The 25,643-nt window shown below is 34.7% G+C and overlaps 1 protein-coding gene across 1 annotated transcript; it reads right to left on the bottom strand.

The window, feature by feature from the left end:
* Positions 1–2,904: 2,904 nt before the first annotated feature.
* On the bottom strand, positions 2,905–23,290 carry Cndp2 (Cytosolic non-specific dipeptidase 2). Its single transcript, XM_085951679.1, has 9 exons — positions 22,593–23,290; positions 18,248–18,445; positions 10,677–10,938; positions 8,033–8,180; positions 7,280–7,380; positions 6,038–6,168; positions 5,716–5,841; positions 4,751–4,909; positions 2,905–3,298 (listed from the first exon to the last, which is right to left on the bottom strand). The coding sequence occupies exons 1-9, from the start codon at positions 22,857–22,859 to the stop codon at positions 3,254–3,256; spliced, it is 1,437 nt and encodes a 478-aa protein (XP_085807805.1). The 5' UTR covers positions 22,860–23,290; the 3' UTR covers positions 2,905–3,253.
* Positions 23,291–25,643: the final 2,353 nt, after the last annotated feature.

Raw genomic sequence — 25,643 nt, 5'->3', positions numbered from 1 at the left:
TAGTTATTTTTGTGTTAGGTATGCTGCACATTATTGTAATTTGAATTTAGTTACTTTTGTTATTTTGAGCACATTTTGAAAGTAAGTTCGTAAAAAATAAGTATATATTATTTATACTTATTAGCTTCATTTTAGTTACCAACCAATACCATCTACGCCGAATAAAGAAAGGCCTACTAGACGTGAAAAGTATGCTGCTCACATATGAATGAAAGCGACAAACGAATACGGAATGAGACGAGATTGTGATGTAGGGTTGTGTATTGAATTTTTCAAAATTTACCATACCAAAAAGACTTTATTATTTCCGTAAAATTTAAAACATAAACCTACATATCTGTTGTGATAAAAAGTAAAAAAACATGTAAACAATTTATAATAAAACGTTTAAAGAAAATTTGACATTTTTCAAGAAATTTTAAATATTGTAAAAAAGTGTTAATTTAATGTGAAAAAAAGTAAAACAAATGTAAGAGTAAAATTTTTAATAAATTGTTTATAAAATGTTTAAAAAAATATATGACAATTTTTAGACACTGTCTCACCAAAATATAACTGGGAAGTGGTTAAACTATGGTAAGTTGGGAACGAATAGATCCTACGTGGTGGCAGCTATCCTGAAAACCACTGGCTAATCAAATTGATGATGCACACGCCACACGATGATTATACTTAGCTTCAAAATTCTCTTTGTCTTTGAACCTGACGGCTCGGTTATTGTTCAAGTTGACATCTTCGCATCCATAAATTCACAATCAATTCATTTCCATGTTATAATACACTGTATATTTATGACCCTGACTGCTAGGCCGGCCATATAAAATTAGCGTATGTACTAGAAAATATGTTGTTCATGTATAACCGATGTTGCCTGTGAAATAGTTGTACACCAGCTTTTATGCTCATGTGTCATCCCTGATTACAGGCACCCCGACAAAACCACCTGGACATTGCTGTCAAACCAAATGCACCCGTACCAGTGCTCGTCAATACCGCCTGGACAAATCTGCCCGCAAAAAATACAAAATATATAAAAGAACTGCTTGTATCGATAGAAATTTACATACTTACGATAATCAGTGTAATTTGAGATTTAATCCGTTGCAGCTGTTAGTAGAGCAATAACTTAAAATCATCAGCTTTTAATAGTTAGTACTAAAAACCAGCTTATACCTGAGTTCCATAATGGAATACTTGGAATATCTACAAAATCCCGTGAGAAAGGATCACATTGAAATTAAAATAGAAAGAAGGTTAGGTTTCAGAAGACTAATTGCGTCAAAGTGTAAATATATTCAATTAAATGAAAAACTGCAAGAGCCAATGCCTTTGTATGGTAGTATTTCTAATTTGGAATGTTTAAGAAGGAAAGAACAGTAAAACCTCGTTAATACGATATCCACAGGACCGAAAATCAAAAAAAATTCGAATTACAAATTATGGTATGGGGGGAAAATATTAAAATTAAAAATTGTTTTTTTTTTGATTTTCATCAATATTGTTTACAATCATAGATGTGCCTACCAAATTTCCGGTTCCGTGTGTGTTAATGTGTCATTAAATGTCTGGATTATTTTTATTACCTTCTTAAAAAAGTAATTTATGATGTTTTACGAAAAGTCTGTCAGAATTTTCAATGACTGGCTCATGAAATAGTGTACTTTATTACGATTTATTGAATATTTTTATGTCAGGACTCTTATATAATTTCGAATTACGAAATTCGAATTAAAGGTATGGTTTTATATGAAAATAATGTTCAAGGGACTTTTTTTTTGCAAAAATTTCGAATTACGGCGAATTTCGAATAATTCGTGTTCTTATTAACGAGGTTCTACTGTAGGTATATTGAAATTTAATTTTAAATAATTTATATTTTTTATATCTTTATTATTATTTGTGTATCTAAAATATAATATTAAATAAAAATTGTCTCATTTCTAAATTGTTTTGGCGACAATGTCCGGGCGGTTTTGTTGGGACCCCCCGATTGTAATATCTAAAACCTACATTTCCATCCAGCCAAATCTTCCGTGAACGCTTTGGAAGATAGGAGCAAGTCATAGAGTACCTACTTCGTGAACACTGTGAAGGCAGGACCGGGTCAGAGAGTAGTTAGTGAATGCTCTAGTTCTCTTTTCCATAGAACTAGCATGTATGCCCTTGACCTTAAATTTAGTTTAATAGCCAAGATCGATTGTTTTGAATGATCAAAAATAATAATTATACAGAGACATCTTTTGGAATAGGTATTGAAATACTTAGCTATGACAGATTATGAAAATTATCGATGTTACACCTGATTAAGAAGAGTTTTATATGAGGTGAAACGTGTGTTGTTTTTCCTGACTAAATAGGGTGGTCATTTCCAACAAATCAAACCTGGGCCGACCAGTCCTAAAGTTTTTGATGCAAAGCCATGTGGTCGGAGTGTTGGGAAACCAAATTACTGTGGTCGGATGGCGTTGCCCAGGAATGCATGAGTTATCGGAATCTCAGATTGGAGGAAGATTGCAGAGGTAAGACCGGACTGGGGAAGACGATTCAACCCACCCACGAATGAAAATGATGATTAGGTCCTTATTTGCATACATCAGTGAAACGGCAAATAATTTTTAACAATAGGTGGGATGAAATTTCGCACTCGTTGCCAATCGGAGAGAGGTAGTCAAGATGTGAGTACTTCAATTTATTTCGTGATGGCGAAAACATGTCAATGAATATGTTATTATTATAACTAATATAACAATAAACATAACATTAAATGGACGCATGTTGAATTTTTATGACAAGTTATGTTTTGTTCGACGCGCGTCGTTTGCAAAATTTGCGCGTCGCGTAGTCACGATCTTTTTAGACCATGCTTCAGCTGAAGTATAGCCTTAATAAAACTACATGATTATTATAATAAAATATATGTTTATTTTAATGACAAAAATATGCTTATATATAACAATACATATAATATAACATAATATGTGGTCGAAAGGCACATTTTATATGCCAGTAATTTAAAGTCAAGTTTAGTAAGTACATTTTCAATATATAAATGTTCAAAAAAAGAAAACAGTGTATTAATCCGTGGCACGAAGATTGATAATCGCTTGCAAAATCTTACTGTATGAACAAACAGTTTTGAAACTGAAAAAATTAGTTGAAATAACATGAGATGAAAATACTTTACAAGTACATAACATAGTTTGTGACGAAATAGTAAATTATAGGATTAATCTTCATAATGGCAGTCTTTTGTTTACAGCTGTCCCACTTCATACAAGTAGGCGCCTAATAGTTTTGTCTGGAAAGAGAAGAAACATTTCAATCCAACAGAAAATAAATCTTTAATACTACATTATAATAGGTAGAGAAAAACACTGTTAATTCGAAAATGAAAAAAATTCGAATTGCAAAATATAAAATGTATGGCAAAATAATAGTAAAACAATTGCAATTTTTACAACGTTTTTCTTAGGTCGTATTTTTATTTGTCCGGTACAAATCTTGCAATCGATTTTTAACTAACTTCCCGACTAGCTAGACATTTGAAACTTTTAGAATATATCAGAACACGATGCCAATGCATTTTTTTAATACTTTTAGCCATCTTTAAGTAGAATTGAATTCATTTTTAGTTAATTCTGTTTTGTATGAAAAGTTATTTCGATAACAATATAGGTTGCTAGGGGGTCTTAGCAACTAAATTATTAAATAATACATACATGCGTTACTATGGAAATCAATATGAAATGACATTTCATTATTCAGTATTATTTCTATCAAGTACAAATTTTTTTGATCGTTTAAGCTAGTCAAGTCAAGTTTATATGATTCAACAGAAAATTTAAAAACGTTGTATACAAAAAGTTCTTTTTATCTCGTAATTATTTAACGTTGTTTTCATTTTCGATTTCTTTCCGATTAATATCATTGGTGACTATTATGGTTCATTAATCGAATTAGTGGAAGTGGAAATGGAAATTAGCCATGGGAACCGAGTCACTCAGTAGTGACTCCCAAGACTTTCTTTCAATTAGAGGTAATGATCCGTTCTGGCTGATTAGTTTGTCTGAATCAGTCGGAAACATGAATGTATTGTTAACACTCGTGTCTGTTTTTCAATATCCATCATTTATGAAGTCGCAAGTCAAGTCAAACAAACAATTCATGAATAATGAAAGATTGCTATGACGTCATGAAACTGTATGTTGCATTCGCATAAAGCTGGTGACTGTTTCACAGCAGCCTTAGATTCTTGACTATGGTAACATAGCTTTTTAGCAATGACATCATGAGTCAGTTGTGACGCATTATGTTATGGTGCATGACTGATTAGGCAGACTCAGACCGATGTAATTTTAATCAGTCAAATATGAAAGTCGCATGTCTACTATAAAAAGATTTTATGAGTTTTGGCGAATATTTTGATTTACGAGGAATTTAACGAATTAATTACAAGTAAGCAAGTAAGTTCCTATTAGTTACATTTTACAATTTTAATGAAGTGTTGCATTCCACCATCTGTATCAGGGATAGTGAACCATTTGCTTCAAATGTGTTAAATCTTACACAAAAATCTTGAAAAAAATAGTCCCTTATCAGATAAATAAAATAAAGAAAATCTTTGATAAAAATATGGTGCCATCAGGACATAAACCTGCAACTATCAGAAATTTAGTAATCTGCACTCTACCTAATTACGACGAAATTGACTAATGACCACAGATATGGTCATTCATGAAAATAGACTTACCCCTTCGATGTAATTGAAGACATTAATTTTTTCATTCTGCGAGTGAGCCATATCGTCACCGGCGCCCACTGGAAGAAGAAGAGTGTTCTTTCCGGAGGCTTCCTGCAGAGTCAGAGTGACGGGGATTGAACCACCCTCGCGGCACATGTCTGGTTCAACCTATAACATACAAGTCAGATGTTTTTAATTATTATTTTGTGTAATATATTTATGATAGATTAATGAGGTACAAATCAATGTCTAAAATATGTCTTCAGAAACTTCATCCACACCCCTCCACCTGCATCCCACCGCTGTTACCTAACTACTATACCTAGTCGTGATGAATTATCACAAGACGACTGCTTACTCTGCAAACCAGCTAACTCCACTCTTGTCCAAAAATGAGATTTTGATGGCATTTTGTTATAAAGCACGTTTTCTATGCTCACACAAAATTTCAAACTCCTACACCTATAAATAAATGCGTTATCATTCTTCACACAAAACAGCCAACTGCAGGTCCGATATCGTAAACGGAACAACTCCGCCTTTTTGTATAAATATTCTTTATATATAAAAAGAAAGCTAAAACAGAGTAATAATTCATAGTGCAGCTTATTTGTGAATAAAAAACGTTACCAAGTGTATTTTTGGAATTGTTAAATTCCACTCGATAGTTAAATTATTAAGTTTTTTGTATTTCCTGAACAATTTGTCCAAAAGCAGTTAGCCGGTTTGCAGATTAAGCAGACGGTGCATTATTTTAGAGAAGTGGAGTGGATCTTGGATGTTCGAAGATAGAAAATATGCCCAAGTGGTGGTATCAATAATGTAGTCTAGAAGCTGTGCAAGCTTAATCAATATTGGTCAAGTAATTTTTTAATTACAACAAAACAATCGAAATCATGCTGATCAAAAGGCTAATATTTCGAATTCATGAACATTTCAATTTTAATATTAGTTCAGATGGAATTGAACATTACCTTAAAGACATGCTTAGTAGCCTTGGCGGCGGCTGTGTAATGCTCGTGTTTGGGATCCGCAGTCCATGGTTTGCCTCCATGCACCATGTAAGCCTTCATCGTGTTGGGGGATCCTCTCTCTGCCCACTGTCAAATAATAAGAGTTGTCCATAAATTCATTAATGATCATTGACATATGACTAGGTTTTCATGAAAAATGGGAAAAAGCTTTAATCCGTATCCAATGTAGAGTTAATTTTTCAAACACATTCATCTAAATTTATATTATGAAATTTACAAAAGTTGTGTTCAAAATGATTTGACGGAAGGAATGTTTTTGCACCTTGGCATTGAGATAATCCACGACGTACTTCTCGACCTGGTCAGGCTCCTGGTCGGGCACGATCCTGATGGAGAATTTACCGGTGACCTTCCCGGGGATTACAGTCTTGGTGCCAGGTTCCCATACGGCGCCTGAAAAATGATATTACAGTAAGAACAGCCAAAGACGTTGAAGAAAACCTTTTTTATATGGCGGCCAAATAGATGAAAACGAAGTGAAAAAAAATGGCCTAACAACCCAGGACAGGTAATTTTAACATTTTAAGATATTCCCAGAGGATACGGTTTGCAGCCTGTATTTCTCCGCCAGATGGGCATACATGGGGTAAGAAGACCAAGCTCAGTGAAGCCACCATTAGTCAAGAATTAACCAGTATAATGATTTAGAGTCAAAGCGGTTAGATCCATTCACCATTTGATATTTGGAAAGATGGTTTGGTGAAGGCATCCTATTTCTGCTGCCGTCTTCAATACCAAATCCAGAGTTTATTCGACAGTTTTGTATTAGACATACATAATTTTGAAAAACACTTCTGAGAAAATATAATATATCGAATAGAAAAATCTTTTTGAAAAAAGTAAGCCAACCGCCAGGATCGAACCAGCATCTCTTGGGTTTATGCCCCATGCGCGCATTATCCTCTATGCAACAAGGCGACGTACTAATTGCGACAAATTTTAACTATTGGTTTTGTATTACTTTTTGTAACTTATTACAATTTTTAATTTTGTCTTTCCGTGCTTCTCTCTCCCATTCTTAACTTGTCATGTAAATTCAGTTAAAGCACATTCAAGTGCATGGTGACACCTCAGTCATGGGTAACTAACTGCTCCTGAGAAATTTCCAGTCACAAAAAAAAATGATGCTTTACATCAAACGTAGGGTTCCGTGATACCCCCCCCCCCCCGATTAAGACTGGGTGTAATGTGGAGCGAATCTGGTTTGGTTTCGCCATTAACATAGACCATTCCAAATGTGAGACAAGTTTGACTTGTACCGAAACCAAAGCATTTACATTATAATAAAAATGTAGCTATAACTGCCTATCAACAGGCTGCACCAATTTATTGTAGATGGTAGGCATACAAATATGTACACTGATATTTAGATGAACAATCATTAAAATTTTGAAAATTTGTAGGTATGTAATAGTAAAACATCAAACAGGCTGTCAAAAGAAGCAGTAATAAACAAGAGTTGTCAGTTGTTATTTTTGTGGGGTCAGAAATTATAAAAACTAACCTTGGATTCCGTGGATGGACAGCGAAGGATACCTCCATCTGTACAAGAGAACCTGTCTCTTGTCTCCTTTATGCGCCAGCCGGTTGGCACCCAATCCTTTCCTATGAAAAAATACAATATTTGTTTTAAATGACTACATGTGGTAAGTTATGTTGTGATTATATCATGCTGTACGTTGCATACTATCACGTGACTTTACAGTAAGCTGTTGCTACGGGAAAAAAGTGTGTAATGTCATTTTTTTTGGTGTTTAAAATATTATCAGACTTATGCTCCCATACCGTAGCACATTTTGAACACATAAACGAACATTGTCAGCAAAATTTGCCGAAATCACCAGAACAACAATGAGGTCACATTGTACCGCACTGCATTGACACCTGCATGACTCAATGAACTTTTTTATCATGTTCTTCATGCCTTACACATTTTCGACTCATGTCAAAATCACATGTTTTTTATTTTTGGCAGTTGGCACTATGTATTTTCTATAAGAATGTTGTCTATTATCTATGGTCTGCAAGTTGGGTTATGTTCAAAATATTATTGAATTTACAGAGACTTGTTACTAGGTTACTCCATCATTGAATTTACAGAGATCGCGTTAGTTCAAAATATTCTGCAAAATGATGAAACCATAGACTAAATTTGTCACCGTGACAGCGTGACAGTACACGACGTGCATCTCAATATTATCACAACTTTAGTTGCATTGATATGAGTAAGATCTACAAAGGACATATGTTGGCCAACCTGTATTCCTCCATGTCGAATTCAATCTGGTCATACATTTCAACCTCCCCAGGGAAGAGAGGCGCTACATCTTTATACATGTCGGTGATGAGAAGCTTTCCGTCTTTGTCGACCAGGGTGTTGAGGAGGTATATTAAATCAGCCATTCCTGAAACGATTAAATTAAGTTGTTAAGTACATTAAATAATTTAAAAAAAATCTAATCTGTGCTTGCATGCGAAGAATATGGAACTCCACCATAGACTATGACTATAACAAAAGGTAGCTTTATGACATTTTAGTATTAAAACATTTAAGTGTGGTAGATTTGGTAGCCAGAGCACAAATAATATTTTATTTTGGGGTAGATTGAAATATGGTGGCTTAGGTACTTATAGTTGCCATCTCTGTTTTGGTATTTTGATAGGAATATCACCTCGTTTGATATATTTGTGATAGTTCATCTAAATATCTGCAGATGTCATTAAAACTGTGAACTTTCTAATACGTCCAGCCGAGTATCAGAACATTTTGACTAGTTTTACTGTTTCTAATGGCATGACGTGGAGACTCTCACTCAAAGACTGAAATAAGTTCCTTAAGTACCAAATGCAAAGATGTCTACGTTATGTGAAACTAACTAATTATGAACCCTATACATAGTTGACAGTGTGGCAAGTTGGGGATTAAAGCTTCCTACGCAGTTATACGATATTTGAATGGCAATACCAAACCAACGCTCACGCTGCCTGTCTACGGTGGTTGGAGTCATCTTCTTCATTGTCTTTAACACGAGCAGCTCGGTTTAATTTGATTTACATAATATTTGATATAATATATCATCTAAGTAGTGTAAGTTTACAGGGGAATAAGTTAATTTCATATTACAGATTATTAAAATAAAAAGGAAACGTTTTTTTCCCGTCAACATCGACACCTTTGTTTTTATGTAGGTGCTCCATTGATGAGCAAGTCAGAGAGCTTATGTAAATATCAATCAAATTAAAAAGGTTTCACAGCAAAAAAATACGGCAGTCAGACTAGGCCAAAGTGATAGCATAATGTAGAGCAGAGTTCGCATGATGGCCCAGTCTAGCTGCCATGTTGTTTTGTTGTGAAGGTCTTTTATTTTGATTTGTATTGTTTTAAATCGTCTGACATATTCGCCAATGGAGCGCTTGCATTACAGCATCGTCTTAAGAAGAATAAAACAGATCTCACATGTCAGTGGCCTTGAACAAATTGTATAACAGATTGAAATTGATTTACTGCGACATCAATCAAAATTGCAAGAACCAAACAATCAATCACACCGACTCGAGTCAATTTAATTTATTGGCTTAGTGCACAGATTGTATTTTTCAATTGACAAGGTAGTGATTTCAAAATTGATAATAAATCATTTTGCATTGAATTTTATTGCTTTCATTCTTTGTCACATGACAACAGGAAATTTTTTTTGCAATTATTTATACACAGTTTTCTAAACCTTGTGATGACATCTGTGCTGAGACTCTGAAATTCCCGATCACGCTCACCAACCGAGGGTGAACTTGGGAAGTTGTTACCGTAGCAATTTTGAAGGGAAACTTATTTTCTTTATGTAATAGTACACACCAGCATAAATTATCACTTCAACAATGCGGCATGAAGCTATATATGTTAGGCATTATGCATAAAGACAGAAAGAGGATCGTAATTAACTATGTCAAAATCCTTAAATGGAGATTGGCCTGGCACATACCGTGTAGACAGAAAGACTTTTGGATGACTGCAAAAATGCAGTAGTATTCGAGGGATATATTATAAGACGACCGAAAGGCTGTTCCAAGTTACGATAGATTGACGAAATATAAAAAAATAGGCTTAATGGAATTAAATGGCTACGAACAACTAAGAACTGTTATCTTGAGAAGACCATCGAACAGCAGACACTGGTGGAGGCTGACGATAATCACCACCTCCATTTGATTGCCGCAAAATCCCTGCAGACTTTCTTTAATTCGCCTTCTTTGAACACTGTTGAAAACCATCAGTTTCTACATATTTTCTATTCCACAATGAGCAATGTATCCAAAAGTCTTACGGCCATAACACAAAAAGAGCAGTTTCCCACGTTATAAAATTGATACAAAAATGACAGGTATTTTGACAAATATTGACAGGACATAACAAAATTGTACTGAGTATTGATTACCTACACAAACACCAACCAAAAGAATCAACACGAAAAGTGTGCTTCCATTTTAATAATAAATGAAAAGAATGCTAAGGACATTGTATTAGCATTATATGCATTTATTTAACTTAACCAAGTGACCCTTAAGTTTTTTACGATGGCAGATCCTACGGGCCTCGACAGTTATTTTTACAAGAAATGGAATCAGGAACCATCGACATCATAAGTCGACGCGGTAACCACTTGGTCATCGTGGGCTTAAGTATTTAAAGTTTATAATATTTATTAAATTTATGAACTTGTTAAAAAATTGAACCGTTTGGCATGTTATTTATATTTTTCTAAATTGTTAACTAAGCATATGGTTCATAATTAGCAAGATTTAAGAACATAACGTCAATATCTTTGCATTTGGCCCCTATTTTTGATATATTACACATGAAACTATTTCATGTTAATATGTTACAAAATCCCAAGAATTCTCACCTTCATGCACAGTACCGCCCATGACACCGCTGTGCAGGTCCTGGCTAGCGCATTGCATCTCGATGAAGAAGTAACAGACCCCGCGAAGTCCGTACGTGATGCAGGGTTTGGTTGTACCCAGCCAGTAGTTATCGCTGATGCACACAAAGTCAACTGAGTCGAAGAAGCCTTCCGGTTTCAGCTTGTCCATTAGCAGCTCGTCTAGACCCTCCGAACCGGATTCTTCCATGCATTCGAAAACAAATTTAATGTTAAGGGGAATCTGAAAATATTCATTTTGAAAATTAACATATATTCGATGATATTTAATTGTGTTGGTGTTTTTAATTCGTTGCATTCGTACCCACGAATCAGGAGGCAGGCATGTTAGCCTCTGCTCCAAGACGACCGATAAAGAGTTGATGAAAAACGTGGGCAGACATTGGTTGATAAAATAATAGCATGTGAGTACTGAATCTGTCATGATTCATATAAGTATAAGTCACGTTTTTGTGTAGATAGGTACATTGACCGAGTAGTGTTAAAGTACGAGGGTGGGTCAATAAGTCCTTAGAAAAGCCGACAGGTGGCGCGACTAGTACTGTAAGCGGTTTGTTTTCATGCAGCGGCACTACCGATTCAGTATGCTGCGAAGTTTCAATCAGATTGGTCGGGTTGTTGTGTGTTTCTCGTACATTTAAAAAAAAAAATTGCTTGTGGAAAATGGAAAAATGGAAAATGGAGAAAATTGAGTTTAGAGCTGTTATTAAACATTTTAATATAAAAGGGTTAACAGCAAAGGAAATAAAAAATGAGTTGGATTTAGTTCACGGCATATCTGCTCCTTCACTTGCAACTATTTATAACTGGTTAAATGAATTTAAACGTGGTCGTACATCAACAAAGGATGAACCACGCTCAGGACGTCCTGTAGAGGTGACTACACCAGAAATGATCAATAAAATCCACGATATGGTGTTAAGTGACCGAAGATTAAAGTTGAGTGAGATAATTGAGGTTACAGGGATCTCAAAAGGTAGCGTCATTTCTATTTTACATGACAAATTGGGCATGAAAAATATTTCTGCAAGATGGGTGCCGCGTTTGCTCACAGTCGACAATAAACGCAATAGGGTGGTGGCCTCTAAAGCCCTGTTGTCGCTCATGCAACGCAATCCGGATGAATTTTTTCGTCGCTTTGTGACTGTAGATGAAACATGGATACACCACTATACTCCCGAGACGAAAGAACAGTCAAAGCAGTGGATTGCGAAGGCAAACCATGTCCAAAGAAGGCGAAAACCGTGAAATCAGCTGGTAAGGTTATGGCTACTGTATTTTGGGATGCACGTGAAATTATTTTCGTTGACTATTTGGAAAAAGGAAAAACAATAACAGGGGATTATTATGCATCTTTATTGGACCAGCTAAAAAATCCTCTTTCATCAGGACAATGCCCGTGTTCACACATGTTTACGATCAATGGCTAAAATTGAAGAATTGAAGTTCGAATTGGTCGACCACCCACCGTATTCGCCAGATTTAGCCCCCAGTGACTTTTTCCTTTTCCCAAACTTAAAAAAATGGCTAAGTGGACAACGTTTTTTTTCAAATGAAGAAGTCATCGATCGGACAAATGCTTATTTTGAGGACCTTCCGAAAACTTATTTTTCTGACGGTTTAAAAAAAATTGAGAAACGTCTAACCAAGTGTATTGAGCTCCAAGGAGATTATGTTGAGAAATAAAAAAAAAATATAAAAATAAAAACTGTTTTAATGCTTTTTTCTAAGGAATTATTGACCCACCCTCGTACATTACTTTGTTTATAAAGAACAGATAATCTAAATGTGGAAAATTAATAAAAAATAAGTGTATTTTAGATTAAGTCGAAGCAGAAAGTAAAAACAGTCATGTTTATACAGTATTTAGATAACGAGTGTCCGACACAAAGGAAATGATATAAAAAAATCATATATTTGTATTCCACTGGATCTGGATGGAACATGGAACGGCATGAACACTTTTCCACTACATCGGGCATGTCCAACTTCAATTAGACTGATCTAATATCCAGTATCAAACCTGGCAGTGATCTAGCATTGTCATTCTTCAATACAACCCATATTATATTTGTCTCAGCACACTCTGTGTTACAAAGAAATACTCAATCTCCCATTCGTTGTGAAAATTATAAGTTTTGATCATCTTTTGGTCACTCATCATCAAACTATTTCTATGCCTCAGTTTAAGGCTATGGCCGAGGCCACATAGGTAGGTGCCTTGCTTGGTGCTTAGTGCTACGCTACGTGCTAGGTGACGTATCCTAGCGAACGGATGCACACTATACTATCACAATGGCCACACTGCACGCTTCGCGCCTCGTTACGTAATTATTAGTCACCTAGTGAGTCTCCTGGTTAATTTTATCGTGTCACCTAGTGATTTTGCAAGATGGAGGAAGTTTTAATCGGAGCGGTTTATAAAAGAGAGCTTTTGTGGAACCCATCTAACAAATTACAACATAATTATAAAATATACGTAGTCTCTTTTAATTTGGCCAACAATAAGTCAAATGTTTACTGGTTCATCTTCAAATAACTAAAAAACTTTTTATCGTATTTCCGAAATTCTTTGTAGAGAAGTTGAAACTCTCCAAGAGTACTTCTAGATGAATTGACATTATGCACCCAACAAGTTTGAATTTGAAACTTAAATTTTCTCTGAGAAGTTGCTTTCTGGTTAGTTTTCCCAAATATCAACTGAATTTGTACCTAAGCACGTAGCGTGTAATGTGGCAGTAGTGTTTTTAGTAGACAAGCACAGCACCTAGCTTAGCACTAAGCGAAGCACTTCAGTATGGTCGAAGCCCAAGGGATTGATATTTTCTCTTTCTCTCACTCCTATGGTAGGCCATGGGTGATGCAATACGAAATAAGTGATAGGATGAGGTCACGTGGGCATCCTCTTCTCATTAAAAATTACAATGAAATCATATTTTATTATAATTGAATGTAAACGCTTTTTACATTTTAATGACTCAATGCACTACATTATTCTACTTCAAAAATAATAAATTATCTGAACCCAAGAGGTTAATGTGTTGTTTCTGACAAATTTGGATTTTTGAGACTATATCTATTGACATTGGGGTGTATCAAAATATGGTATACCTACTAAAATCACAAAAATTATTAATAAGAAAGATAACTTAGGTATACTGTGGTTTTTGAGACTCAATTTTATGGACCTATAATGCGAACGACACATTGAACATGCCTGGTCTAAAGTAAGCAGCTGCTGAATGAATCTTTAGATGATAAAGGTAATAAGATGGAACATTACCAATTTTCACAATAACGTCTCGCTTATGCTTGAAGAATGAGATTGGCGAGACAGTAAGCACTTTTGCGTGTAAACAGTTATTGTCGCGATAGTTAAATTGACAAGGTATTGCCGCCAGTAAATCCATGTACGTGTAAACAGGCTATTACTTTTACAAAGATCATTCTCCTAAATTCTTACACCATTTTAATTAAGTTAAATATTATATGAATTTACAAGTAAAGACAGATTGTGAACGAAATCGACCGTCGGGTCCAATATCCAGTGTGAAGGCGCATTGTTTTAGTATTATCACTATAAGGATTTATTCTTCCCAACTTGCCACATTTATCATTGTGACTTTGAAAAAAAAAGAAAACACAAAACCTGATTAAGGTCATTCATCTCAGTTTCATGTAAAAATGAATTAAAGTAAAAAAAAACTGGAAGCATTTATTTATATTTTAAAAAAAATCATCAGGTGGTATTTGACGGATAAATGACCGCTTATTGCGATAAGAGATATCTACCGCGCTGTGGGCAGGTTAACAAAGATAATATATAACGTTATCAGGTGTTGTTATTTTTGAATAAAATATTGGTTTCTGAGACAGATTACCTGTTTACAATCAATCACAAGGTGTATCTTATCATCTTGTAAATGAGATGATAAAAATACAAATCGCAACCGCAGTTTGCCTGATACAGCTACGTCATTCATTTACTTGACCACAGGTTGTTATTTGAAAATAATTTAATATTTACTGTGGGTTACTAGAATGTTTATTGATTAGGTTTTATTTACGTTTGTTCGTGGTTATTGTAATATTTAATTGAAAAAAAAATATCCTTAGATCAGGAGTCGGCGAACCAAGGAAAATTCCAAAAGTGAATTGGATAAAAGCGAATCTATAATGATTTGTAGGGAACATAGCGTGGGCGTACAGGCAGAAGTCACTGACTTCAAATACACAGTTCTGAGATAATCAATGTTTTGTGTTTTTGGTGTTCTTAAAATGGTTGTAAAATCTTTATTTTTTGAGTTATTCGTTACTTTTATTTTTTTATACGAGGGTGGGTCAATAAGTCCTTAGAAAAGCCGACAGGTGGCGCGACTAGTACTGCAAGCGGTTTGTTTTCATGCAGCGGCACTACCGATTTAGTATGCTGCGAAGTTTCAATCAGATTGGTCGGGTTGTTGTGTGTTTCTCGTACATTTAAAAAAAAAATTTGCTTGTGGAAAATGGAAAAATGGAAAATGGAGAAAATTGAGTTTAGAGTTGTTATTAAACATTTTAATATAAAAGGGTTAACAGCAAAGGAAATAAAAAATGAGTTGGATTTAGTTCACGGCATATCTGCTCCTTCACTTGCAACTATTTATAACTGGTTAAATGAATTTAAACGTGGTCGTAAATCAACAAAGGATGAACCACGCTCAGGACGTCCTGTAGAGGTGACTACACCAGAAATGATCAATAAAATCCACGATATGGTGTTAAGTGACCGAAGATTAAAGTTGAGTGAGATAATTGAGGTTACAGGGATCTCAAAAGGTAGCGTCATTTCTATTTTACATGACAAATTGGGCATGAAAAATATTTCTGCAAGATGGGTGCCGCGTTTGCTCACAGTCGACAATAAACGCAGTAGGGTGGTGGCCTCTAAAGCCCTGTTGTCGCTCATGCAACGCAATCCGGATGAATTTTTTCGTCGCTTTGTGACTGTAGATGAAACATGGATACACCACTATACTCCCGAGACGAAAGAACAGTCAAAGCAGTGGATTGCGAAGGCAAACCATGTCCAAAGAAGGCGAAAACCGTAAAATCAGCTGGCAAGGTTATGGCTACTGTATTTTGGGATGCACGTGAAATTATTTTCGTTGACTATTTGGAAAAAGGAAAAACAATAACAGGGGATTATTATGCATCTTTATTGGACCAGCTAAAAAACAAAATTGAAGAAAAACGGCCTCATTTAAACAGGAAAAAAATCCTCTTTCATCAGGACAATGCCCGTGTTCACACATGTTTACGATCAATGGCTAAAATTGAAGAATTGAAGTTAGAATTGGTCGACCACCCACCGTATTCGCCAGATTTAGCCCCCAGTGACTTTTTCCTTTTCCCAAACTTAAAAAAATGGCTAAGTGGACAACGTTTTTTTTCAAATGAAGAAGTCATCGATCTGACAAATGATTATTTTGAGGACCTTCCGAAAACTTATTTTTCTGACGGTTTAAAAAAAATTGAGAAACGTCTAACCAAGTGTATTGAGCTCCAAGGAAATTATGTTGAGAAATAAAAAAAAAATACAAAAATAAAACCTGTTTTAATGCTTTTTTCTAAGGAATTATTGACCCACCCTCGTATGTTCAATAATCTTAAATCTTCTGCCAATCAAGCAGCATTACCTTTTCTATATAATGACATTAAAATCTCAATTTCGTCAAAACTGGAGTTAGTAGTGACTTCGGCCTGTACACCCACGATAGAATACGGAGCGGTTCTAGGACAATAATTACCAACTGATATTAATCAAATATGCATATTTTAGAGCTGATAGAGGCAGAGAAAAATTCATTATTAAAATATTGAAAAGTTAATATTAATAATATTTAAAATTACATTCAGTCAAAAAAATATGTATGAAGCAAAATATAAAAGTTATAGCGCTATAGAAACAAGTAGCAGAATTCCACAAACTTCTAAATCTACTGACATTTCAGATGGGGGTTGATCGTTTTTTACAGGGGGTTTTTTTCCAAGGGGTAATCGTCCAGTTAGAATGGTGTCAGAATTTTTTGGAGGTGTAGGCGTTTTATTTACCACAGTTAACATTTCGTCGCCTTAGGATTGATTAGTCTAATCTAGTCTTAAGTGACAATGAAATGTTCAGGAGACGAAAAACAAAGTGCATTACCTAATATTATTTATTTTACGTAATGAGAGATATATTAAAAGACCAATTCAGTGATATTACTCATTTAATTTATATTTATTTAACAGCTGACAAACAGTGATCGTGTTATCGAGATTAGATAATACAAACCGTGCCTTTAATTAAATCATAGTTGACATAAATTAAAGAGTGGCAAAAAACGGTTACACAGAAAGTATTTAAATTTATTATGTTATAATATATATGTAAGTGGGGGTTTATAAATATACACCTGTGCATCTATTCTATACACAAGGCTGTTATCGGCGGCTATAGAGGGTAGTTTATCATATTTATGTATCGAGGGAGTTAATTGTAAAAATAAGTTAACCGTATAAACTGTCAAAAAGTGCCATGTTTCAACAGCACCTCTCTTGGCTGCATTCAGTTTTAGAGTGAGATCAGACAGTTTTGACAGTTTAGATGGCTAACTTATTTAACAATTAATAAATATGATAAACTACCCTCGATAGCAGACGATATCGGCCTTAACTATAGAATAGATGCGCTGGTGGTGTTTGGATTTTCGATACTCGAAAGGTTTTTTCATATCTTTATTGAAATGTCGTTCATGCTGGTTTGTATAATGTCCACACATTAGACAAACTAGCACGGAATGATTGTTTTGTAGCGTTTTAATAAAATATCTTTGATTCTAATGAAAAATAAAATATGTTTTTAAGGATTTCGATGTGTTTATTATAAAAGAAATTGAACTAGATTAAAAACTAAGTTTTCGCCAAAAATGGAACTTCGACAAACCAATCCTAAGGCAACGATTCAACATTTAATTTTATTTTATTTTATTTAATTCATAGAAAGAAATTTGCCAAAAATGGACAATTCTGTGCATGGATCCTGGATCTATCACTATACATCAGATACCACACAACAGTGACAACAATAGACAAGGACACTGAAGAAGGTAAAGACTGTTTTGTCAGCTGCGATGGTATGCTAGGATTTTTTTTTCATATTTCATTCAGTCATCGGTCCGTAATAAATGGCTGGGGGCTGTAGGTTGCACACCACTGGCTTAAGTAATATGCCACACCTAATTGTTTACATCTCAATGCAAATCGGCTGTTGTACTTTCGGAATTTGCAACGTTGCCCGAAAATAAAGTTGCAATGTATAAATAAAAAAAGATTATCTTACCACAGGAATTTTAAATATTTATTCTTAATTTGTTTATGTTATCCCTGAGTCAGACAGATCGAACGGAATGTTTATTCAACTAATCTGGGTACGTTACGTATTCATAAAACCATACTCTTATATAATGTTATTACTGTAATTTGTAATTGATGATAATAATTGTACTCACATCGATTCCCGTAGCCTGGAAGCTCTCAATAGCGTGCATCCAGCAAAGCACGGGTCCTTTGTCATCGGTGGAACCTCGTCCGAAGAGCTTCCCGTCTTTCTCGACCAGATCGAAGGGCTCCGTGTCCCATCCATCTGATATGTTGGCCGGCTGCACGTCCAGATGTCCATACAGGCACACCGTCTTCTTCTTGGGATCCTGGAAATTTCACAGTATTATGATAGATTCAAAATACCAATGAGACACATACTTAGTACAGTGTTACCCAAGAGGTATTAAATGATCACAAGGCCACCTCAAAACCTGCTGGATCAGCGAATGTATGTAGCATTCATTAGACCGAAGTGACATTTGTTACCTACCACAAATATTATTCTTTTAATTTCGATTTACAGGTTACTCTCACCGTTAATGAAAGAGCCCAAGTAAAAGCACTGTTGTATGCCCTGAAACTATCACAAGATCATCATCATCATAATCATTATAAGTGACCCAACAACCCAGGGTGGGTAATAGCCTCATACAAGAATTTCCCCCATCTCTCCCTAGCCTTGGCCAGTGTTCTACAGGTTGCGAGTGGAGAACTATAAGGTTCTAAGCAAGGCTTGAACAAAAACGAACGTGAGTGAGAAAGCATTCGGCACGCTTCTATCTCCGCAATATGCGTTAAAGTAAGATAGAATTTCTACGGCTAAATTAAATATTTTTTGTACGTGCCACCGGTCAATATTGATTTGGATGACTAGTCATTTAAAAACTGATTGATGAAATTTATTGTTTTTGTGTTAAATAGAAAGTTAGTGGTACCTGCTTAATTATTTTTAGTTAATTTGCAGAAAATATGGTTAACTAAAAAAAAATTATTATTTAAATTTGGTAGCCGTACTGAGAAGCAACATGATGATATAACGTTTCAAAGTTAATAATAATAAAATTGAGGTTCTACTGTGCGTTATACGCCAGAAACACAGCTTCATTTTGCCGAACAATACCAATTCACTTTATATTATTACTCTTGAGGTTTTACTTGTTTATTTTTGGAGAAACAAAAGTAAATCGATGATAAATGATTGAATATTTCCAATCAACGAATGCAAAAATTTAATTGCAATTATTTTTATTAATCATAATTATATTTTTGTTAAAAAAAAACATTAAGATGCAAAAATGAGTCCGTGGGCGCATGCAAAAGTGCATGTGAGCGCACTAGCGCCTGCGAGCATAGGGTTGGAAACCCATGCTCTACATTAACAGTGAGTCCTAGTGTGCTGGCGTCAAGGTCTACAAAATATAATCCTCTTTATTACAAAGGAATTAAATTTAATATAGAATTGTCGATATTCCACTGTTGATTAAAGCAAGCAGTAGATCAAATAGATGCAAGGTCATTTTTCTTATACCAAAATACGTCAAAATGACCTAAAGAAGATAATTACACATGGTGAAGCAACAATTTTTTTTTGGACACAATCATGTAATTTTGTGAGACAAAACCATAAACAAGATAACAAAATTGGATATTCCGTGAAATAGCTGTCATTATGTATAGAATAACCGACACATTAAATAAATAATTAGATGTCATTAACTGAATTTATGTTTCTTATAATATTATAACATAAAGATAAGGATGGTCAGTCGTCATGCATGGTTCAAAAACCGATATACTGAGTAAATAGGTTAAGAGCAATCTAGACTCTATGAGAGTATTTAATAATCAGTTTGGATAATACGTAGAGAGAATTAAGTAAAATTTCTGTATTATATATAACATTTGATATTGATTCTAGAATGATTTTAGTATGGCTGAATTGGTAACGAATGGAAACAAAATATTCAGTTGCGGATGGAGCTGAATGACACTCCAAGAATCCTTGTCGCTCGCCAGTGTTCGTACATCCTTCTAGTATATGCAGTTTACAGTACTAACAGTAAAAACAGGCATGACGCGTAGATTTTCTCTTAAAGCATCTGCAGCGCATGGCTGAGCCATGATCAAAGTCGCCTCTTCACTCTCAGTGTGATGAGAGGCTGCACGGTCCGTTCTCTTATCTCCTCTTTACTTCCAAAGTTATACCACCCCTATGGCCCCAATTTTCTGAAGCGGGCCCCCCTGCCTATCGCTAAGGTTAAAGGCAGTGCGATGCTCTGCAACGTTTCCCAAATGGTATTCTGCGGAACCCGATGGTGCCACAAGGTAAAATTAATTGTGTTGTATTTTTAGTGATATTTAAATAAATCGACTCGAATTATTGAGTTGTCAGCATTCGGTATCATATGACACACTGATCACGACCACCTTTTATACACACCATATATTATAAAATGTTAGTTTGAAGTTAAAACGCCACAGTTTTGCTATTAGAGAAATTTGTTACGTGTGTTTATCACATTACTTAGCTGGTCGACGGACCCCCAGGCTAGAGCCTAGAGCTGTCAGTCCCCTGTCAGACAGGACTACTAAAAATCGCAAACTGAAACGCCTAAAACCAGAGAAAAGCAAAAGACCAAGAAGAGTGAAAGAACTAGGGAAGGAATTAATCCAGCAGTGGATTGATACTCACCGACGATGACTTAATAATGATTATTATTTTATTTATTTATTTATTGACTTACGAGCGGGCAGATGCCTGTTGAATGTTGATCTCTATAATAAGAGACACAGCTGTTAATTTGTGGATCGGCAAATTGATTTGAGTGTAAAACATTTGATCAAAGCAGCTGTTAAAACAATCTACATAGAAATAATATGCACAGGGAAGTCATTGACTCGTGGTTTTGTGATTTTACTAAGAAAGATATCGAGAATGTGAAAGATTACTCATTCTCATGTGAGCAAAATATTGTAAATGACCCGCTACCTACTCAATGACGGTCTCCCTATGGTTCTTTTTACTCCCTTTGGTCCTAGGCTGTTTGCTGTCGAATAATTTCAACTAAATGTAATCCATTCGTCAATACAGTGGTGTTAACGAGGACTGTGAATGTATAGTGCCTCTTGTAAGATAGTATTAATTCAGGAGTTATTCAATCGTCGAGCGATGTGCGTCCATTGCCATTTCAATTTCTTTTAAACAGCCGTTTTTTAATGCAGTTAAAACTAATAGAGAGGTTTACTTTGGTTATCTTTGAATAAACATAATATGACTGGCGACTGCGAACAACTATTTTCGTATATGAATAATTATTTAAAATTAAAAGTAAAATGTCGCCCATGTGTTAGTTTGGCTGAACTATGTGTAGGATGTTCATTATTAAGGTGATGTCTTTACCTACCAGAAAAAAACGAAGCTTGCAATTTGAGACATTTTTCTGATAATTTACAATTTCAACTGTGTCAATTCATAAATAATCTCATCTGAAAACATTAAAAAGAAAGTATTTTTTATTTTAAGTCAAAGATAAACACTTAAGGGGGAGAGGCACGCCAGCAGAGAACCTAGCAGAAAAATTCGAAGCTTCGAAGAATAATTTGAGATTTTTTTTTTATAATTTGCTTTTTGATAACTGACAAGTTATACACATTTATATTTTTATAAAAATCGATGTTTTTTAAAATAAATATAAAAAATATTAAAACTATGAATTAGTCAAAAATCTAAATGACAAAAAATTGAAAACTTAATATACTAAATTTTAATAATAAATATGACCATAAAATATAATGTAATAATAAGATGTGACCCTGCAACAAATTCACATTTTATTACAATTGTAAGTTTATCTTTAAATTAAAAAAAAAAAAAAAATCTTTTTACTTAATGTTTTCAGATAGATACATATTTATTAATTAATACAGTTGAAATTGTAAATTATCAAAAAAAATCTCAAATTGCAAGCTTCGTATTTTTCCGCTAGGTTCTCTGTTGGCATGCCTCTCCCCCTTAACAATCGTAAAAAAATGTACTTAATACCTACTTATATAAATAAAAAATATTTTTCATTTGAATGTTTTCAGATAAGTACATTATTATTAATTAACACAGTTAAATTATCAAAAAAATGTCTCAAATGCAAGCTTCGTATTTTCCGCTAGGTGCCTCTGGTAGGTAAAGACATCCCCTTAATTGAAATAAATATATTTTTATGTATTTTTTCAAGATCGTTGAATTACAATTTGACACACTTGTACAAAAAGGTTGAACGCCTCTGTAACCAGAATACTATTAAATCCGATGATTTAAATAAATAATAATAAAAAAAGCAATAACATTCGTTGTTAGCATAATGCCAAGTCATCAAAATGGTTTTATCGAAACGCCCTACAGATTTAAAAAATAGGTAATTCATTTGTTTATTTACTTACAGTTGTTCGTTTGTAATTTATGAGAGATTAAGTACTTACATTTCCCAAATGTGCGATGATCACGTTCGGAAGATCGAGTTCTTGTCCTTCGATGACATGTTTTCCGACGTCTCTCAATTCAACGGTTGCTCCCAGGGTCCTCAGCCTCTCTGCAGTCCATTCCACCATACGGTTGCATTCTCCTCTGTATTTAGGATCTGCAGAAACCGATTTAATCGCAACTGATTCGCGAAGATTCTTTATCCACTTGGTTTTGTTCTTTTCGATGTGATCGAACAGCGTCACGAGCGGAGCCGGCAGAGCCATTTTATTTTTATCTTTTATCACAAATAAATCAAAATAAAACTTGAATAAAAATATCAGGTTAATTGCGATGAAACAAAGCGTGCAACGGGAAACCGTTTCGACCGACTACGTATATTATCTATGGACCGACCCGTTCGACGAGTTTACTGTAAATGAATTGAATTTACCGTCGGCCGGCGGAATTATTTCACTTTCGATAGTCACCGCATACTTCGATAAAAATGTAGATAACGAAATTATTTCTATTAAACAAAAACAGATTTATAATCACTGAAAATTTAATGTTTAAAATTTATTAATTCACTCTAATTATATAGATAAGAACGAATGAGTAAATAATACGCCTGTCATTCAGATATAAATAATAACTATTTTCTTATCTAGAGTTTGATGACAAATATTTTCACTGCGGCTGACGTTTCTCTTTTGTCTTTTTTTGAATACTTTTTAATGTAAATAGTAGATTTCTGTTTTGCTAGTGCGTGATTATTTGTTAGTGACATCTATTCATTTATACGTGAATTTTTTATACGATCAAAATATCGACATGCTATATATAAAAATATTACATTGTACAAAAAGTTATTAAATATAGTGCATAGATGACTCTAGCATTATTTTTATAGCGAACGACAATATTAATATTATATTCTATGCGTTTTTACAAGCGAACATGGAAATTCACTGTACTGTTGTCCCGTCCCTATAATAGATAATATTGTACCTGGTAGTTTTCCAAAAAATACTTATATTAGTAATATTATCCATATTAATTATTTCGTCTCCTATCTCGAGTGGACAAACAACCGCCCCGCACCACACCCGGTCTTAATCGGAGCATGATTTTTTTAAGACTGGGAATGTCTCAGGAGCAGTTACCCAAGATTGAGGTCGCCATGCACTCTAATATTCTTTGACTGAATCAAGACTTTATGGAGTACCCATGGGAGAGAGTAGCACGTAGAGGAAAATTTACAAATACCTATTACAAAATTGCCGAACGATCTCAGTAAGTATTAAGTTCTCGATGTTAGCAATTTATTTTTCTTAATGCAACATAATTTGTGGCGACCAGGTCGGATGGTCCGATGGGCCCAACAGCTGGTTGAATCGTAGGTATCTTGTATTTCTCCGCCACATGGACATGTTGAAGGGTAACGAGACCAAGCTCATAGAGCCTAAGTGAAGCCACCATATTCAGTCAAGAAGCGACTGGAGTAATAATGATCTGTAGTCAAAACGGATATTATCTCCATTCGCCATTTAATATTTGAAAAAAAAAACATAGTGTGGCAGTAGAGATGGCAACACTGGCGACAGGCGGAAAATATGAGAAGGAAATCATAGCAACCAAAAACAATAGAATATAAACACAAAGGAAAACACAGGCCTTGTTCACCAGATATTTTACCAATAATTATTACTTACTGTAATTAGGTACTTAATTACATAATCGATATACTTATAAAACATTACAGTATTATTCTAAAATATATTATGTTTACCTGCCTTTGGTGGAAGCATCCCATTTTTCCTGCCAGGTCTTTTACGCCGTATCCAGCATCAGTAGACGGATAGTCCACTTCCTCATGGATAGTTTTTCATTGTCAAGACAGGGAGGCGGCGTGAGATGAAAGTCACCGACATTCGCCTCCTCAATGAGTATTGTGGATGCGCCGCGTACATGTGTATGCAGATCGAGAGGGAGGACCCCAGCCAAGACAGGGTGCGGGTCCGGGTCCGTTGAAGGTAGGAACAATGATTTTGGGCCAGTCAGATAGAAGAAGTGAAGGTATTTCAGAAGTTCATTGTATTTATTTGAGTCCTAATTAAGATGGCCGAGAAAAAATAATAAACAAATATGGTTTTGAATTTTATTTACCTACATAAAATTTGCTACTAAAAGCTTAGCGATAGCTTGTATATTTACTCCGTTTACACGTGCATGGATTTACTGTTGACAGTATTATCTAAGTATTATCGCGACCATAACAAGAAAATGTATGGGTAAACATGTATTATCTTGTAGTTGCAAGGTTGCATGCACGAATCAAAAAAGCTTGGAAGCTTCTGAACTTTCATGCGACAGTAGATCGATAGTGGCGAACCTGCCGGCAAAAAAACAAACTATACTAATTTTGATGTTAACCGATTTTCACTACCTGTCAAATAGTAGATACGAAATAGTACCATAAAATGACAACATCGCGTCTCGCTTTACTCTTGAAGAATGAGATTGGAGAGATAGTCAGCACTGTTACGTGTACATAAACAGTTATTGTCACAATAGTTTAAAACACGCACTATAGCTGCCAGTAAATCCATTTACGTGTACAGGCGCTATTATTGATAAAAACCTACAAAATAAGGCACATTGACAGACTTAATAAAATTTAATTTATATTTTTATTTTTAATGTAGACCTACTTAGTATTGTGATGAACGTATTGATTATTATACCTATATTATATTCTAAAATATTAAAAAGTATCATGAAAATGTATTAAATTTTATCTTTTGCATTTCTCGTTAGATGCCTGCAGTGATATTTCTGTAGCAGTGCACTCTGTCTTAATTGAGGTAATTAATTGAAGGGTCGAAAGTCTATAGGGTCTAAGTACCAAAAAAAATCTATAATAAGTTTTTTACTTCAATACAATCTATATGCCAAGCTTAATGAAATTCTGGAGGGTCTAAGTTCCTAACTCTACCATTTTTGTCATTTAAATATATTTAAATATGGGCGGGGTGGGGTCTATGTGCTCCTATATACCCCTCTACATA

The sequence above is a fragment of the Rhyacophila brunnea genome, unplaced genomic scaffold, assembly GCF_057557595.1.
Source record: "Rhyacophila brunnea isolate RB1 unplaced genomic scaffold, BYU_Rbru_1.0 scaffold_24, whole genome shotgun sequence".
In the NCBI taxonomy this organism is placed as follows: domain Eukaryota; kingdom Metazoa; phylum Arthropoda; class Insecta; order Trichoptera; family Rhyacophilidae; genus Rhyacophila; species Rhyacophila brunnea.
The sequence above is the reverse complement of the archived record's forward strand: the minus strand, read 5'-3'. Positions and strand labels throughout refer to the sequence as shown.